The sequence below is a fragment of the Bos grunniens genome, chromosome 3 (genome assembly GCF_055505025.1).
Source record: "Bos grunniens cultivar Pamir isolate PY7600 chromosome 3, Bosgru_T2T1.0, whole genome shotgun sequence".
NCBI classification, from domain to species: domain Eukaryota; kingdom Metazoa; phylum Chordata; class Mammalia; order Artiodactyla; family Bovidae; genus Bos; species Bos grunniens.
Window position 1 is genome coordinate 90699213 of NC_141167.1, and position 19685 is coordinate 90718897.

Sequence of the window (19685 nt, forward strand, 5' to 3'; positions counted from 1 at the left end):
TAAAAACTCATCAATATTTCAAGGGTAATGACACAGTTCAACCTTTAAAATGTTACTTGAATTCCTAATTTTTATAAATTTAAAACTCTGATTTGAAAAAAGTAACAAATTTTAAAAATTGTTTTACATATTATATGTTATGAATCAATATTATATATATGTGTGTGTGTGTGTGTAAGTTTTCTCCCCTCCTTATAAATGAGAAAATTAGGACTCAATTCATGTTACTTGCCCAAATGGCAGAGTCAAGATTCAAAACTACATCTGCTGGTTCCAAGATCAGTGCTTTTTCCACTATATCAGCTGTTTAAAGATATTTTATCTCCTTTATTTAGATTTTTATCAGTTCAGTTCAGTCGCTCAGTCATGTCCCACTCTTTGTGATCCCATGGACTCCAGCATGCCAGGCCTCCCTGTCCATCACAAACTTCAGGGTTTACTCAAACTCATGTACATTGAGTCGGTGATGTCATCCAACCATCTCATCCTCGGTTGTCCCCTTCTCCTCCCGCCTTCAATCTTTCCTAGCATCAGGGTCTTTTCAAATGAGTCAGTTCTTTGCATCAGGTGGCCAAAGTACTGGAGTTTCAGCTTCAACATCAGTCCTTCCAAAGAATATTCAGGACTGATTTCTTTTAGGATGGACTGGTTAGATCTCCTTGCAGTCTATTCTATGGCAAAATATGCTAAATTATGAAAAGGATTTATAAATCAATAAATTTGAGGCTTTTAGAAACAGAGTTTTCATCCAGATTTCCTCAACAATTTTTTTTAAGTCAAGAGAAAAGTCTCTTTTTCATCTTTAACAAAATGGTAAAGTGTCCCTATAGAAAAAAAAAAAAAAAAACTCCAATACAAATGCTATTATTTTTACATTTCTACTATAGTTACAGAGCACCACCTAGAGATGAGAAAAAATTCAGAAAAATTGCATTCACCATGCATGCCATAATACTTCTTAAGATTTTTATCTGTAGCAGTATTTTTCCAAAGTTGATACTAGGAAACACTAGCTCCTAAGGATATTAATAAAGATTACAAAATTTTTAAAAATCTTTTTAAATTAAAAATGACAGCATGGTTAAGTAAAGCAAGAGAAAGCTGAATTAAACAGGTTTTTGTGTAACTTCTTAGAATAACATGGCCAAAATTCATCAAGTGCTACTATGTTGTTACAAGTTTTCACACACATTATCTCATTTAATCCTCATAACAATGAAACTGATACTATTTTTTATTTTTTTTTGCCAAGTCAGGCAGCTCATGGGATCTTAAGGTTCTGGACCAGGGATCCAACCCGGCCTTCAGCAGTCAAACCTGGGAGCCCTAAACCAATGGACCACAAGGGAATTCCCAAGTTGATACTACTATAATCCCCAATGTATAGATGAGGAAATTGGAGCTTTAGAAAAGTTAATTCACTTGCTCAAGAAGTCACACAACTAAAGTGATGGTTAGTCTAGTTTCCAAACTCTACTCTTAAACACTCTAGAGAGGTAAAACACTCTAGGCAGGTAGACTATAAGCCCAGTTCAAGACACATAAATTTTTAGTCTGCTCAATGTTGCCAGTATTAAAGTACTGGAAGACTTAAGATAAAAACTTTATATTCAGGTTTTCTTGAAATCATTTGAAAAAACTGAAAGTTCTAGTAATACGGTCTGCAAATCTACATGGCAACAATTATCTTTAGCCTTTTCTAGAAGGAACATAGCCTTTTCTAGAAGGAATATGTACTGTCCAGACTAGAGTCTTCAAAGTAAATAAAAATTTTACTTTTTACACTCTGCCCATTTTACTCATTTTTGTTACTAAGCCAAGTTTCCGAGCATTTACCTGGGGAATTCACCTCCCACTAGACTCCCCACAACATACAGTCTTTTATATGCAAATGAATACTACCAATCTCTAAAAGTAGAGAGGAAGTTGCAGCGTTTTTTATAATGCTTTTTCACATTTTAAGAATGCTAATCTATAAGTACTTATAATTATAACCACTTAAAGAGATTTGATTTTTAGATAAACACCAAAGCATGAAGGAAATGGAAACTACTTACAAATATTAGTCCTGATATCAAAGAAGATGTCCCTGTAAGTGCCACATAGAATTTGGGTGTCAATGAATTTAAAAATACTGTCACTGAAAAAAAAAAAAAAAAAGTCAAAGTTTAAAAGTACTGAAGTTACAAATATGTAGGTGTCTTTATGAGTTGAGGAACATACATAGATTAATATCTAGTATGAGATTCATTTGAGAAAGCTGTAATTTTTTAAAAAGCTACTTTGCATTCTCATTGTATTGTATCTTAAAAATGCCTTCCCACATGTAAGGAGATCATTTAGCTTGCTGTTGAGAATAAAACCAAGAACATCATAATTTAGACAAGACCTTTTGCAGTTGCACCACATATATTACAAAGGAGGATTAAAACGATTTCCTAATTATTTTGGTGAGATTCAAATCAGTGTTTCAAATTAGAGGGAAGGAAATAGTGTAGTATTTGACAAGTCACCAGGAGAGGCAAAACAGCCCAAAGAGAAACTAAGCAAAGCAAACCAAGTGCTTCCTATATCTGATTCACTGAAAACCTGGACCAGACTCTTCACTTCAAATAATAATCTCATAAATACTTTGGGTTTTAGAAAGAAATAAAAATCTGTAAAGTCACTGACTCTCATCTGAATGGCATATCTAATTAATATGTGAAAAAAAAAAAGATAAACTCAATGAGTAACATTTCACTGAGCGTACAAACCACTAGTGAGCACTTCATTAACCTGTAACAGAAACACCAAATTAGCTTTTTCAAACAGTCTAGGAAGGTCAATTTATCTAGCTTGTTTTAGTGTGTTAGTTGTATATGGATTTACATACTCGGTTCTTAAAAGGTCCAAAGTATTTCAGAACATTATCTCAGTCTTTCATATTATCTCACAGAATAGAAAACCGAACACTTGCCTTCTCTTTCTACAGAAAAATAAAACAGCACTGACAGTCAAAATCGTCACACAATAGAAATACTTCCATTTTAATTTGAGGTTGCCGATTTGTAATGACATAGTAAGAGGCCCTGGCTCCCATCCACTCTGACGCGGCTACAGCTAAAGAGTATTTGCAGAATCCAAGGGATCGTCACCTCTGAGATGTCTTAGATGTCTTTGGGTCTTCAGTCCACACAAGCTCTCTACGAATGTTGAAAGAAACAACTAAGGAAAGTACCCACTACTGTTTGTCGCTCTCTTTCTCTTTACTTCCTGCACTGTTCTATTTTATTACTCAAGATAAAGTCTAAAACAGAGAACGGACAAAAATACAACGGAAACTATTTCTTGAGAAAGCTATTTTAAAACATGAGAATAGTTGGCTAAGATCGTGGTGTTTTCTCTTAGATGTTTTGTTGTCTGGGTGTGGGTTATCTCAGCTGAGTGGCGGGAGACTCAGAGGGTGTGCATCCAGGTCTGAAATTGCTCTAATCTGCCCTATCACCTGAAGCCTACAGCTTGTCAGGTGGTTTCTCCTAGGGCGCCAGAAAGCACACGATAGAGGGCGGATCTTAAGAGTTCCGGGAGGAGCCGGCGGCTGCAGCTCAAGTTTGACAATCAGCTGCGGCCTCAGAGAAAAAGAATCCACTCGGTCGCTTAAACTAACTCATTCTCCGAGGCCCTCCAGTGATAAGGAAATCTCTGCCCTTTGGCCTTTGCCCCCGACACCTCTAACAGCCCCCTACCCCGCACCGCCGCCCGTCCCCGGGGAGCTCTGGGCCTCTCACCCGCTGCTAAATTCTCACACAGCCTCAGCGGGACCCTCAGAGCGTAAAGCAGCCCCAGCCCCGCCACGAACCACAGTGAGGCCCCAGTGCCCGCCAGACCAGCCCGCAGCCGCTCCCTCCAGCCCAGCGACGGGCTTAAGCCGGGAGCAGAGGCAGAAGGAGACGCCGCAGCAATCGCTGCTTCACCTAAGCCGTCACTGTCCGCCATCTTGCCGCTCCCACTGGCGCCGGGAGTTGGGAGGGGAGAAGGGCAGGAAAGCGGGAGTCGGGAATCCTGGGATAGTGGCGGACCTAAAGTTGGCCTCCGTGAAAACTGATAGTCCCAGGGAACGGGGACGAAGATCTGAAAAGTGGAGGAGCGCCCCAGGACTGAGCTACCTATTCCTTCCGAGGGAGGGAAAGGGCGGATGGCGGCACCTATTTTGGAGGAACTGAACTGTGACCCCTGGAGTTAAGTGTTTTAGCCTCCAGACGAATGAGGGTCGCCTTCCACCCCATTCCTAGGGTTGAAAAAACCACCAACCGTTCCAGAGTCCGAGCAGCACTAAGCCCTTTGGGCTCGGCTGTCATGGAGAGCACTGATACTGGGAAAATCTACAGGTGTAGCGACAGCGATTTGGTTGGCTGGAGTTCGGGCGCCAATACCAGTCGAAACACTCTCCCAACGTCCCATAGATGAATAGGGAAATGGCTGCAGCTCTGGCGCCAATACCAGTCGAAACACGCTCCCAACGTCCCCAAGATAAGTGGGGAAATGAGTGTAGCTCAGTGAGAAAGATATTAGATTTAAAATTAAAGTTAGCCGACTCCGCGGGTGCCGGGGCCCGGGGCCATCACCCCCGTCCGTAACTGACATGGCGCTCTCGCGGTCGGCGTTTCCGGGCGGGTCCTTCGGACGGCCCTCGCTGTGATTCCATCACTCGGCTTTCTTCCCAGCCTCCCTCGCGCCAGGGCCGGGCTGGGCCAGAGCAGCCCAAGATGGCCGACTTCGAGGATCGGGTGTCGGATGAGGAGAAGGTAAGGGGTTCGCCTCTCTCTCTTGCCTCTTCCCGGGACAGGGTAGGGAGGCCCGACCTGACTGCGGTGGGAACCCCGGCAGTGCCCCCAGGAGAAGGAAGCTTCTCGGTCCGTGCCGGCGTACGCTCTCCGCAGTCGGGACGCTTCGCTGCCCTTTTAGGGGCTTTCCTCTGCCTCACGGTGGCCCCAGTTCCCCATTCCTCAACTCTTTTACTCCTGGGCCTGAGGCACAACCCAGTGGTCTTCCTGCGAGAGAAGAGACTTTCCGTTATTGAATTGTGACTGTGGACCCTTTTTGTATTTGAGAGAGGGCGATGGTGATGTCGCGACGAATCAAGAAGCAATTATTTGACCGCCTTTAGCTGTTGGGGCTCACCCCATCCCCCCATTTTTAGATATGATTGGGGCTAGTTTAGGGCGAGTCACTTCCTGGTCAGGGTGGCCTCTTAACTTCCCTTTTGCTCCTCCTTCCCCAGGAAGTGATCTTGCTGTCACGACTCCTCGACAGGGAGAGGTCTCTAATATCTTGGCCACCTATCCTCCTACACCTCTTTTTCCACATACTACCGGCTAAACTAACTCGCGGTAATAAATGTGTAAGCCTCAGAGACATTGGCCTCAGAATCTGAACACGCTTTTCTCTGTAACATTCCTTTGGTTGTATGTATACGGCCCCCGCAGTGACTCCGTCCCTTGCGTCTTTTGACGATAATTTTTGAAAATCAGTTTTCGATTTTTTTCTTAACAAGATTAGCCAACGAATTCTTTCTTTTTTAACTCGAGAAAGGTTTTCTGTCGCACATAAACTTAATGTTAACACATGCAAGTCTGGACAAAGCTTCCTGCCTTTTTTCGTGCTCCACTGTGATGTCTTTGATTATAGTTGAACTTGTCAATGTGTAATTTGTATGCTTATTTCTTTAAAAGTGTCTTAAGAGAATATTCCACCTTAGGTGGAATAATTTTTTTCCTGACAACTGCAAACTTTTCATAACAGTTTGTCAGGCTTTTCAGTAAATAGGTTAAAGATTTTAGAACTTGTGAATATTACAATGATTTCACAACATAATTCGTAGTAGGACAAGGCATTTCCCACAGTGACTCTTACAAAATGTATACCTCTGAATGGTCTGTAAATGTATCTGGGTTTTCTTGGACTGTTTATGATCCAAGAGTCCTCTGTATGGAATAACTTGATATATCATATACACCATGCCATTTTGAAATGCTGAAGAAAGCGCTGAACATTCACAAGCCATTGAACAACACTTAAGAATTAGATTTCCTCTTACTTGGAAATCGATTCTCATAAATGTAAGATTTAGCGGGGCAAGGGCATTTTATACTGTATGTGAACTTAACGCTAGAGAGAAAACTGTTAATATAATAAAGTGTTTATTCTAAAGGCAAAAAGTTATAATTCAGATGAAGTTAAATTACAGTGAAAATCATGGGATAGCAAAGCATTTGTTAGGCCAACTGATGGTCCACTTAAGCAGAATTTCACTAGGAATTTAAGATGATAAACTTTGAAGTTTACCAGTGTTGGGTTTTTGTTTTTGACACAGGGTTAGAATGCCTTTTTAATTATACTTGGAGGAAAAATACATACTTCGAAGTGTAAATTAAGATGTCTCTGGATATTAACAGTGTTGAAATTAGTGACATTAAAAAAATAGCCTTAATTTTATAGCAGCAGATGTGTGACCAGTTTTCTCTTATCTCCCAGCATACTTCTTTTGTAGTTTAATTTTAATAATGACATAGCAAGCAAATCATAATTAGTAAGGTAAATCTACTGCCCAAAAAATGTTGATGAATTTTATATTCAGTAAACAGGTTTTAGATTAACTGCATTGTCTTCATTAGAGTAGATAACCAAGAATAGCTGATATAAAAAAAATCTCATGTAATAAATCCATATGACTGAGATTACTGAAATTTTGTTAGATTCTTTATTCCTAGAGATGAACCGATATGCATTTCTCTATTGTGGATCAGTAGGTGAAAATAAAGGGTTTTGACTTCAAATATTACTTCCATTTTCCTTCAGCTTTATACTTGACCTCTTTTCCTCCAGGCCTTTTAACTGAATTCAAGAACTGAAAAAGTATTTTCTTGAAAAGACTTGTTGGTATGACTACCTTAGCATTCATAAACAAGATGCTTGTTGTACAAAACTTTCACAACCAAGGCACTATTATAAAAAAGATATTTTCAGCCTTAGTTTGTATATTGATTCTTCCTTGAGGGTGCTGTAAAATTTTCATTTTTTTCTTTTATTAACTAAGATCTCAACTACATTTGATTTTATTTTTTGTAGCACACATGTGTCATGATGCCAAATATATTTTAATACTGCTTTTTATCTTTGTTATATTTTCTGAAAACAGTGAGCCCAGAGGTGAATTTGATGGTGATGGCCTCTGATTTCCTTGCAAGTATTTCTGTAAAAGCTAGTAAAACCAACCATTATCATAACTAACTGCTGAAGTTTTTGTCACTTTATGAAGAGGAAGTTGGGTTTTTTAGCTTCTGCATTGTTACCTGAAATGGTCATGATGAGCTGCCTAAATAAAACAGGAAGTTGAAAGTGTAATAACTTGCAAAAATAAATACTTTTAGTTTTATTCTAGAATTCAGTTTCTGAGAATGAGCTCTACTCATCTAGTACTTAGAGTCTTCAGTTACATGGTTCCAAATGCTTTACAAGACCAAAATGAAAAGATGCCATAATTAGGAAATTTGGGTATGAGATAAACTACTTGTTTGGATTCTTTGCACTGACTGTTTCCTTTATTTCATGATTCAGCATTTTAAACACATAAATGCACACAGAATTTTAGGGTTGAAAAAAGTGCCACTGGTACATTTTTTTCTTCAACCTAACAAGTGTAATGTTTGTGTACAGCTTCAGAAGTACCATAACTGAAAATTGGATCTCTATGCTTTAAGTTTAGATAATACCGTCTTTAAGACACTTCTTGAGAAATGGGTTTATCAAAATTATATAGGAGAGATGTGGAAAATGTTGTAAATAGATGATGAAATTTGAAGGCTTTGTTAGAGATCATGAAGATACTTATACTTTTAAAGTGGATTTCCTTGATTATGTGATACCTCCTTAATTTACTAGGTGAGTTATTACTCTTTAGAGTAAAGTAAACCCTAAAGCTTAATGACTATGGCTATTTTGTAACAAGTTATTCATTAGAATTAATACTACTGTTTTTAAATCTTCTGTTGGCTTTGCTGAGTAGTATTCATATAATCTGTTACAAAATCTTGGACAGGAGCACAAAGCCTAAGCGGGTACAAACTCAGGCGCCCATTTTTGGTGAAGAGTGTAGGTTTATTATATTTCTTCAAGAACATCTAGCTATTTTATTAGGACCAGCCTTAAAGCTAAGCAAAGCATTTGTCAAAAAATTCAGACCCCAGGTTAGTCTGATTCAGAAGCCATGCTTTTCTCACTATACTATTTTTAACATATCCATGAATGAAAAAAAATCAGAGTAATTCATTTAATGAATTATATTAGATTCATTGCCGGGGCAGACGCTGTCCCTGAAAGGGCTGAGCCAGGTGTGGGAGGAGCGGCTGCCTCCTGGGCAAGGGCATGTGCGGAGACCCTGGGTGGAGCTTGGGACCTGGGTCCCTCAAGTCTGCTCTGCTGACTCTGTTGCACTCCTGTTCCTGGTGACCCTGGGAGGAGGCGCCCCGCAATGGGAGCTTTGCACTGAGCCCAGTGATGACAGCGGGGCCACAGTGGACCAAAATGTGGCAGGAGGCCCACATGAAGTTGGCGGGGTGGGGGAGGTGTGTGTTCTGGGTCTTTGTTGCAGCACATAGCCTTTTGTAGTTGTGGCACAGAGGCTTAGTTTTCCTGCAGCATGTGGGATCTTAGTTCCCCAACCAGGGATCAAACCTGAGTCCCCTGCTTTGGAAGGCAGATCCTTAACCACTGGACTACCAGGGAAGTCCCCTATTTAATGAACTATAAATGAGGTATTGTTGGGTAGTGGGAAAGAATAAGCCTCAGGATATTTGGTCTCTTCTTGCTGTGCTGTTAGCTACCAATGTGATTTTGGAAAAATCACTTCTCTCTGAGCCTTGAAAGTTTTCTTCTAAAATAGGTGGACCTTGAAAGTTTTCTTTTAATATAGGTAAGGGGAATTGGATCAAACTGACTGAACAAAGTTTAATGAACTTTTCAAACTCTTTAAATTAAAAAAACAAACTCTGTTTTAAAAACTGAAATGTTAAAATGTTCCAGGAGTTTCTGTCATTATCTGCTTTGGCACATTTGCCCTGATAACGAAGCTGTGAAATCCTTGGTTACTGCAAGGATTTATCTAGTGCCTAGCAGAGCACCAGGTACATAGTATAGGCCCAAGCTATTGGCATGAAAGACACCAATCAGTCACAGCTTCATTCATTTTTGTATTTCCCTGGCTCATGCTCCCTCATTCCCTTTCCCCAATTATTTCTGGTAATCTGTAGATATTTCTTGTGTTCAGGAACATGTCCACACTATGGGTGCCTCTTTGGGCATACATAGTGCCTAAGCATCTACTGCAGTTACTCTGTCATGGTGCTCTGTCACGACACTGCTAAGAATCTTTGATCCCCTTGTGAGCATTTTCCTAGTAAATTCAATAAAATTTTGAAGCCATATTGCATATCAAAATTAGTATCTATACAGTTGTCCCTGGGTATTTGGGGGAGTGGTTTCAGGGGACCCCCCGCCCATGCCAAAATCTGCAGATGTTCAAGTCCCTCATATAAGAGGTAGTAAGGTTCAGATCAGATCAGATCAGTCGCTCAGTCGCGTCCAACTCTTTGCGACCCCATGAATCGCAGCATGCCAGGCCTCCCTATCCATCACCAACTCCTGGAGTTCACTCAGACTCACGTCCATCGAGTCAGTGATGCCATCCAGCCATCTCATCCTCTGTCGTCCCCTCCTCCTCCTGCCCCCAATCCCTCCCAGCATCAGAGTCTTTTCCAATGAGTCAACTCTTCACATGAGGTGGCCAAAGTACTGGAGTTTCAGCTTTAGCATCATTCCTTCCAAAGAAATCCCAGGGCTGATGTCCTTCAGAATGGACTGGTTGGATCTCCTTGCAGTCCAAGGGACTCTCAAGAGTCTTCTCCAACACCACAGTTCAAAAGCATCAATTCATCGGCGCTCAGCCTTTTTCACAGTCCAACTCTCACATCCATACATGACCACAGAAAAAACCATAGCCTTGACTAGCTGGACCTTTGTTGGTAGTTCTCTGTTTCTGCACTCATGGATACAGAGGGCTGACTATGTATACCTTGCAAAACTCCTAATAAAAGTTTTTCCTTCATAAGTCCTTTCCTTTAGAGCTCAGAAAAACACATAGAATCAGGTGTCATTACTCTTGTCTGTCTCAAGTGCACGAATTCCTTCATCTTTTTGCAAAAAAAAAAAAAAAAAAGTCCTTATGTGGAGCAATTCCTGAAGGTAAAAACCTTGGATGGGGGAAACTAGTTATGATAATTTTTTGATAAGCCAGTTTTACTACTTGGGGATCTCTGAACTAGGTGATGATTTGAATACATACTTACTGTTATTTCCCCTTCTCCCTTTATCAGAACCTCCTGCCAACCTCTGCATTTCTGTTCTTTCCACCATTATTCTCGTTTAGTCACAAAGACTCAGAACGTTGTCATCATCTGTTTCACCCATAACCTCTCTTCTCATGTTCAGTTAGTATTTCAGTCTTATAAATTCTTCTTCCTATCATTAGACTTTATTCTTCTATTTCCATGAGTCTTTTTAAAATTATTTTCAGTATATAGGAGCTATAATCAGATGCATAAAATTTAAATGGTAGAAAAGGACATGAGTAAAAAGTCCCCTCCCACCCACTTTCCAGCCACCAAGTTCCCCTGAGCGGCAGCCAGTATTACCAGTCTCTTTTCTATTTTATTTATTTATTTCAGTTTTATTTACCAGTGGTTAGGACTCTGTGCTTTCACTACTGTGGGCCCAGGTTCAATCCCTGGTCTGGGAACTAAGATCCTGCAAGTGTGTGGCACAGCCAAAAAAAAATTACTACCATATTTGCATAGTGCTCTTTTGAGCTTCTACAAATACGTCACCAAGAATCCTAGTATTTAAAATATGTTATAAAACCAAGGTGTTTAAAAAAAAAAAAACCAAGGTGTCGAGAAACATAACTTTAAAAGTTTAAAGATCTTGTAAGTCCTCATGACAAGGCCAAGGGCACTGCCTTCTTCAGAACCTCAACATTATTGCCTACAGCAGCAACGCTTAACGTGTTTCTTTCTAAAGCAAGATTTCTGGGTTCTTTTCAGACCAGCTGCATCAGAATTTGGAGGGATAAATTCTTGGGAATCTATTTTTAATAAGCTTCCCAATAATTATTGTGCAACTCCAGAGCTACTATCCATATCTTAATCCTTTGCCAGTTAAGTTCAGAAGCTTGATTCATCAGAATAGTAAGGACAAACTTTTATTAGCTAGGCTGATGAAACTAGTGTTTAGGAACAGGGTAGCAACTAATTTAATAAATATAGGAGGGGCTAGATTATTAGTAGATCAAATACATAAGAAATCAAATGACAGTTTTTTCAATTTAAGCATGGAGTCAAGCCAGGGAAGTTAACTATACAATCTAACATTTTAATGGCATTTTCTCCTGTTGTAGGGATATATACCCAACACCCAGACCATGTCCGATCTTTGTGTAGGGCACCTTCTGACTTTTAACAGCAGTGGACTTTCTCTTGACAGATTTTACGAGACTGGAAGGAAACCCGTATATATCAAGTTTGGCATATCACAGTTTCTCCTGCAGTTGGAATCCCTGCTTAGTTAATGGCATTTCATTCTTCAGTTGCTCAGGCCAAAAAGTTTAGTGTCTTTGATTCCTGTAGGTCCATTAGCAAATCCTTTAGGCTATGCCTTCAAAACATACCTAGAACTTGACTCTTTTTTTTTTTTTTTTTTTAACCATATCCTAATTTCAACCACTCTGGAAGAAAAGTCAAAGTCGCTCAGTCATGTCTGACTCTTTGTGACCCCAGGGACTATACAGTCCATGGAATTCTCCAGGCCAGAGTACTGGAGTGGGTAGCCTTTCCCTTCTCCAGGCGATCTTCCCAACCCAAGGATCGAACCCAGGTCTCCCACATTGCAGGCAAATTCTTTACCAGCTGAGCCACAAAGGACACACTGTGGTTTCCCAAATAGTTGATTGTACTGGCCTTGGCTCTAGTCTGCTTGTGCTTTTGTCCCTCTGTAGGCAGTCTATCCTCAAGGAACCACTCAGGGTGATCTGGTTAAAAAAATATAAGGCAGAATGCGTCACTCTTCTGCTCAAAATCCTCCAATTGCTTCCCATGTTCTTCAGAATGAAAGTTCTCTGACTGCAAGTCCCTACGAATCTGCGGTTTTATCTCTTTAGTGCTCACTTCTCTGACTTTATCTCCTACCTAGACTCATCTGGCCAAACACATCTTGACTTAATGCGTCTTTGCATTTGCTCTGTTCTTTGGAGTTCTCTTCTTTCTTTATTCCTCACTTCTTCAGATATTTCATCAAAAGTTACCTTCTTAGTGAAGCCCTCTGTGATCACTCTGTCCAGTTCCAATCTACCATTTCACATCCCCTTTCCCTGCTTTATAATTATTTCTTAGCATTTATCACTAGCAGCAGCAGCATACCATGTAGTTTAGTTGTTTAATCTTATCTGTTGTCGCTTTACCCACTAGAATGTAGCTCTGTAAGGACCATGTGCTGTTGAATCACCATTACCTAAAACAGTGCCTTCATAGTAGTCCTTCAAATATTTGGTGAATAAAGAAGTAAATGTGTCTTGCTTTGATGGTATCTTTCTTAATTTCACAGTTAACTAACTCTTAGAGGGCAGACTGATTTCCAAGTTTTGTGAAGCCATATTGAGGACTCCTGTACTTAAAGATTAATTTTTGTCAATGGAGCTTCCCACACAGAAGGCTTTGGCAGTTCTCCATTACCTACAGAATAAAACCAGATTTGATGTTAACGTAATTGCTGCCATCTGACTCATCTTACATCACAGATAAATCTGTTTCTGCCGAACTGACAAAACAATTTTTTCTCCTACCCTTTTTCATTCTTAACCAGTTCCCTTATTTGTAATAGCCTCTTTCTTTCTCCCCCTACTATTTAAAGCACTTTGTAGAGCATAGCTTAGATCCCGCCTTCCCCTTGTAGTTGTCTTTAACAAACCCAACCCATATCCATCTCCTCAAATTCTGTGTTGTATAGTCTGTAATACTGACTTGGCAGTTTTGCTGCTTTGAATTATAATTATTTTTAAATGATTGACATCTTTGTTGAGGGCTATTGTTTGTATAAGTTGTTTTGCTAACACTGGTAAAATTTACAAAAATTGAAAAGCTAGGATGCTGACTATGTGCATATCTTACATTATTTGTGTCCACCATGAAGATGTGCACTTCATATTAGCTAAGGTAGTGGCTTTCAACCTTGACAGGACTTGAGAATCACCCAAAGAATCTTTAAAAAATTCCGGTGCCCAAACTGTCCTCCAAATCTATTACATCAGAAGGTCTGTGAGTGGAACCCAGGCATCAGTCATTTTAAAACTTCCCCAGGTGATTCTAATTGTATAGCTGTTGTTCACAACCAAGGATTAAGGCAAAAGGAAATTTGTTGGCTTGCTTCTTTTGCCATTCTCCTTTTTGTCCGAGTGAATGAACAAATTGGTAAACATAAAGATTTAATAATATCTAGGCGTTTGCTTAGGGAAAGAAAGTTAAGTATCTGCTATGTCTGTCTCATGTTACTTCATTGGATTCTTAAAATGCGTGCATGCTCAGTCACTTAAGTCGTGTCCGACCAACTTTGTGCGACCCCATGGACCACGGCCCGCCAGGCTCCTCTGTCCGATGGGATTCTCCAGGCAAAGTAGTGCTAGATATATGACCAGGTATTATACTCACAGATGAAGAAACTAAGACCCAAGTAATTAAGTGTTAAAGCCGGCATGTGAAACCATGTCTGACTCCCAGTGATTTTTAAAAAAAAAAGAGAAAAAGTTGGTTAAAAAAAAGACACACTTTTAAGATAGAAATACACTAAAATACCAGGTGCATCGTCTCTTAAAGGGGAAAATGCTTCTTGCTTCTGACTGCATCAGTTTCCAAGCCAGTGTGGTGTCTCACTGCTGAACTCTACCTTTTTGGACTTCGTATTTGCATCATTGCTTTTTGGCACGTGAAACTCAAGGCGTTCAGTGTGGATTTCCCCGTCATTTCTTAATTTGGTCCTGTTGTACGAGTACAACAATACTCGTTGTATCTGGCCATTGTACTTGGAAATTTTTACCTATCTGCCCAGTCACCTCGGGTTGGGGGTTTTAACAAATTTAAGCTCCTCAGCAACATGTTGCTTATGTGATCTTTGCACTCACTTTAATCTTTCTTCCTAACTCATTAGAACATTTTATCTCAGACTTCTATATTTCCTCAGTTATTGATCTAGACATTCAGGCATATCCTCTAATTAAGCCAAGTAGAGTTCTTTCCCTCCTTTCATATATATATATATATATATCAATGCTGTTTTGGATTTTAGATAAGATGGTTTTTTTAATCTTGACTAAGATTGGGCCAATTCTTTTTTTTTTTAATGATGACTTAAGGCTTTATCACTTACACTGAACTTCTAAATGACCAATTAAGGTATATACTTGGAAATCTTTTTATTGACATCTTGGGTGTCGTTTATTAGGAAAGTCCAGAATGAGGACTAAGGAATAAGGATATCCTTCTAATTTGGTGCATAGAGAAGTTGTAAATTAAAAGGGAATGGATGGGAAAGATAACTAGAAAATAAAATAGCTATTTTTTGGTTTTTAAATGTAAATTTTATGGTGAAGTACGTTTTACTTACACGTTATACAGTGTAAAATTCAGTGCTGACTTCTGTTAAGGAAAACCAATCTGACACTTGCTAGAATGATAAGAGGCTTTAATTTTATACTTTTGTATTAGGGGAGAGAGATTGAGATCAGCTCCAAATAAGCAAAGACCAATGGAGATTTATAGCCAACAAGCAATTGCATGGCTGGGGTGGAGAGGGGGGCATAAATGGAAAAGTACGAATAGGAGACATCAGGGTAGAAGGATTCCTGCTCACTGGCAGATCAAGGACTTATACATCAGAGGTTGGAGATGTAGAGCTTGATCAGATATCCAGAGTTGGGGAATTCTCTTTAAACTGACAGCAGGATTCTTGCTAAGACTGGGCTAGGCAAGGCCATAGACAAGAGGGGGCCAAGATAAAGGCCTAGTTGAGAAGAGGGCTCAGAGGAGCCTGACTAAAGTTTGGACAAGGAGGAGGTCTTTGGCACACTTATGCGTGTTACATTATTACTTTAGTAAATCTTCAAGCGATTTTCCTTAGTGTTGGTAGAATTTTTTTTTAATGAAATTTCTTTAAACGTGTCTACCTTCCTTACCTGTTTGTCTACATATACCCAAACTTGTAATTGGTTACTACTAGAACAGTTTCTAAGAAAAACTTGAAATGACTTTTTAAAGAGTAAGCGTGGAACAAATTATTTGAAAGTGTCATGATCTATGTTTATAATGTTGATTATAATTTAGACATAACTATCCTTTTAAACCTTAGACTTTATGGATAATGATAAATCAAAATCAACTATATACGTCTAAAATTTTCTCTCTTTTTTGTTGGTGGGGGGATGGAATGCCGCACAGCTTGTGAGATCTTAGTTGCCCAACCAGGGATCGATCCCATGCCCCTGATAGTGAGAGCACAGAGTCCTAACCACTTGACTGCCAGGGAATTCCCCTAATTGCATTCTGACTCTCTGTAGTATCTCCAGATCTAAACTGGGAAGAAAGCATTTAGCTTATTTGGAATTTAGTGAAATCTTTATTCCACTTCCTGGAGATCACTGAAAATGTATTTTTTTCCCCTCAACTTATACCCCAAATTAAATTCTCACTAGCCTCTGGGGACTCTTAGCTAGCAGGGATTTTGTTTGATAAAGGCAGTGAAACTGGAATTCTGGAGCCAGTTTGATACTGAAATACATGCATGTCAACAGCTTGGAATTTGCATCTATTAAATAATTGACCCAGTGAGTTTATTGTTGATACTCTGAAAACCTTAGAACCAGACCCAGAAAATGAACTACACCGAAGCAAGGTGTATTAAAGAAAAAAACAGATAACATCCTGGAGGAGAGAGGAATGAAGAGGCAAAGCGCAGAGGGTTTTTTTTTGTTATGTTTTGTTTTAAAGCACAGAGGTTTTTTAGGAAATACTCTGTATGATACTATAATGGTGGATACGTTTGTCCACATCCATAGAGTGTGCACCGCAAAGAGTGAACCCTAATGTAGGCCTTGGGCTTTGGGTGATAATGATGTGTCAGTGTAGATTCATCAGTTGTAGCAAATGTGCCACTCTGGTGGGGATCTTAATAATGGGGAAGACTGTGCACACCGGGGGACAGTGTTGGGCTTCCTGGGGGCTCGGGCGATAAAGAGTCTCCCTGCAATACAGGAGACCTGGGTTCCATCCCTGGGCTGGGAAGATCCCCCGGAGAAGGGAATAACAGCCAACTCCAGTATTCTTGCCTGGAGAATTCCAAGGACAGAGGAGCCTGGTGGGCTACAGTCCATGGGGTTGCAAGAGTCGGACAGGGTATGCTGGCGGGGGAAGGGAGACAGGTATATGGGAAGTCCCTGTATGTTCCTTTCAGTGTTGCTGTGAACCTGAAACTGTCCTTAGAAAAAACAGTCTTACAATCCAAAATAATAACAGCAGCAATGACATCCTAAATATCTTCAAATAGGAAAAACTCTTAAGAAATAACATTGAATTCTATACAGATAGAACTTTCTTACTAGGATAAAATAAAGTAGTATCTTTCTGGAGAAGGAATGCAGCTACTTATCCTTCAATAGTTCTGGAATGTTGTAGAATAAAAATAAGTAAACATTTACGAAAGCACAATTTACTACTCTGTTTTGAAGTATAGTCTAGTTGAGAACATGAGGAAACTTTGAAAGATGATCAAAGTAAACTTTGAAAGATCAGTTTAAAGGGAAGCAGAATGGTCACTTTGAAAAACTTGTGGTCAAGAAAAAGTTGTTTCTGTTTATCAATACTGATGAAGATTGTAGTGATGGGGAACATTAGATGAGTAGGACCCAAAGAACTTCTGAAAGAGAGGAATGATTTTCTCAGTAATTTGAAGGGTTTGTTCAGTTTGATAACTTAAAGCATAGTTGTCTTGCTAGCAGTCTTCTCTAGCTGACGTTTACTGAGCATCCATGTTATATTTTAAATGTTTTGCCACAGTCTTGACATAGGTGCTGTGATAAGTGTTCAAAAGTTTGGTAGAAGAAACAGGATTCTTGAGGCTTTAGTAATGGAGAAAATATCTTTGAAAGAAACAGATGGCCCAGCTTTAAAAAGTAGGACTGATTTAGACAGAGATGAAAAGAGAGGCACGAGGATAGTGTGAGTAAAGGCCCAGAAACAAAGTTGTTAATACACTTAATAGACTAATGAAGGAGACAAAGGTTACTCGCTGGCAGTGATTTCATTCCTGAAGTATACAAAACTTGGGCAGTATAAACTGACCTCGGCCTTGTGGGTAACTGGAATATGGATATTATCTAGTGAAAAATTTCTTCACTGCCTGTCTGGAATTACTTTCCCAACATTGACAGTTGTTAAATATTCAACTTGAAATTCTTTTGTTAAGGAAATTATTTTAAAAGGTGGTTATGAATAGATGTAATGTTGAAATATTTGGGGTCTGTTATTAAAAAATTATTTAGGGGAATTCCCCAGCAGTCCAGTGGTTAGGAGTCTGCTTTTACTACTGAGGGTTTGGGTGCAATCCCTGGTTAGGGAACTAAGGTCCCACAAACTGTATGGCACACCCAAGGAAAAAAAAGATTAGTAAACTAAAAATGAGAGTTTTATAAAAATTTCATAAATTTATTTTTCTAATAATTTTCTAAAGTTTCTTACTAAAATTAAAACTAGCAGCTTCTGGGAAACAATAGGATATATTACCTTCTTGGTTTGATGGTTAAACTTCAGTACAAATATTAGCAATAAAAAAATGAAATTTTGAATCTTGCAAGGATTGAGTGTTTTGCTTTATTTGCCTTTTTGGAAAAGTAAGATGATAGGAAAAGAGAAGAAACTGAAATATAAGAAAACTTTGATTGATACTTACAGACTTTAAATTCCCCCTGTTTGGGTTAGAAATACAATACAATGCATTCCATGGAATTAACATTATTATAATCTTTAAATATATAAAGGGATGGAATTGTATATGAGACTTGAGCTTCTCCCCCTTTAAAATACACGCTTTACTGCAGATACTATCATATGAATGTTATGTACAGTGAAACTTACTTTATGAAACAAGGACTTTTTAAAAATTTGTATTTACTTATTTTTGTCTGTGCTGGGTCTTCGTTGCTGCATGGGCTTTTCTCTAGTTGTGGTGAGTGGGGGCTACTCTAGTTGTAGTGCACAGGCTTCTCATTGCCGTGGCTTCTCTTGTCGCAGAGCACAGGCTCTACGCATGGGCTCCAGTAGTTGCAGCGCATGTGCTCAATAATTGCTGTTCCTGGGCTTTAGAACACAGGCTCAGTAGTTATGGTGCATAGGCTTAGTTGCTCCAGGGCATGTGGGATCTTCCTGGACCAGAGATCAAACCCATGTCCCCTGCATTGGCAGGCACATTCTTAACCACTGGACCATAGGGAGGTCCCATCCCTCATCTGTATTGCAGCAAAAATATTTTTGCAATTACCAGCCACTGCCATTTCTCTTTCTCCTTCTGCTTGTTCCCATGATTTTGTTTCTCTCTCTTAAATTTCATCTTGTTAGTTTTGACTCAGTTTTGAGACTGGATGATAAAATTTGGAGTTTTAAAGTTGTTTATCATTCTGTTTATCCCTCCCAACTTTGTGACAACTGCAACTTTGACATGCAAAGTTTTGTCTCAATTCTTGGTTTAAAGAAATTCTGAAAGGACTAGGCAAACCCACGAGATCTTACTATATAAATTCTCCTGAATTTTAATACCTGTATTAAAATTATAGTATTATAGTATTGCATAGTATTGCAAATTATGTATAGTATTGCAAATTATGTATTATAGTATTGCATAATATAGTCGATTGTCTAGTGCATTGCCGCCCCTTTGTTAAGTATGTGACCTTGGACAAGGAACTTCTGAACCTGTTCCTTCATTTACAATGGAGATAATAGTCTCTTCTCGGCCTATATTAACAAACTATTTTAAGATCAAAAGAGAGGTTATGAAAGAGTTTTGTAAACAATAAAATAGTATTCATTAATTTACATTCTTTGTGTGTGCCAGGTCTTAGTCCTAGGTTTACAGTAATGAACAAACAACAAATTTTTATGGTCTATGCCAAGATTTGGCAAATCTTGCCCATTAAGGCCTAGGGGAAAAAAAAACAAAAGAATATTTCATGATGTGAAAATTACATGAAATACAAATTGCAGTATCTAAAATAATGTTAGTTAACTCAGTAGGGGTAAACCTTTCACACTATAGATGTGTGTGTCTGTGTGTGTGTGTGTATACATATATATATCAAAAACATTCACATCGTACCCTTTAGTTATTTTATAGCTATTTGTCAGTTGTACCTCAGTTAAAAAGTCTTATTGGAACATGGGCTCATTTAGTTTACAGTTGGGAAAGAGATCATGTGGTCCACACCGCTCTGAAACATTTATTGTCTGGCCCTTTAGCACTTAGCAGACCTCTGCTCTACGTTCTTGGAATTCTTTTGG

General features: G+C 39.1%; 2 protein-coding genes across 51 annotated transcripts in view; one reads left to right on the forward strand and one right to left on the reverse strand.

The window, feature by feature from the left end:
- ST7L (suppression of tumorigenicity 7 like) overlaps positions 1–4626 on the reverse strand; it is a 169423-nt gene extending 164797 nt beyond the window's left edge. For 6 of the 50 annotated variants that reach the window (XM_086391879.1, XM_086391875.1, XM_086391857.1 and 3 more), the window contains exons 1-3: positions 4294–4626; positions 3138–3185; positions 2058–2140 (exon numbers count right to left, since the gene is read on the reverse strand). Coding sequence is in view for 23 of the 50 variants with exons in the window: in XM_086391840.1 (XP_086247966.1) it covers positions 2058–2140; positions 3138–3185; positions 3771–3978 (339 nt within the window). In the remaining 27 variants the exon portion in view is untranslated. Of the gene's footprint in view, positions 1–2057; positions 2141–2875; positions 3186–3770; positions 3997–4293 lie in introns of those variants that run through there. The other 44 variants (XM_086391840.1, XM_086391831.1, XM_086391832.1 and 41 more) reach the window with 16 other exon arrangements.
- A 109-nt stretch (positions 4627–4735) lies between these two features.
- The window catches only part of CAPZA1 (capping actin protein of muscle Z-line subunit alpha 1), a 44223-nt gene continuing 29273 nt past the window's right edge, over positions 4736–19685 (forward strand). The window contains exon 1 of the mRNA XM_086391891.1: positions 4736–4787. Within this exon, the coding sequence (XP_086248017.1) occupies positions 4749–4787 (39 nt within the window). The 5' untranslated portion in view covers positions 4736–4748. The remainder of the gene's footprint in view (positions 4788–19685) is intronic.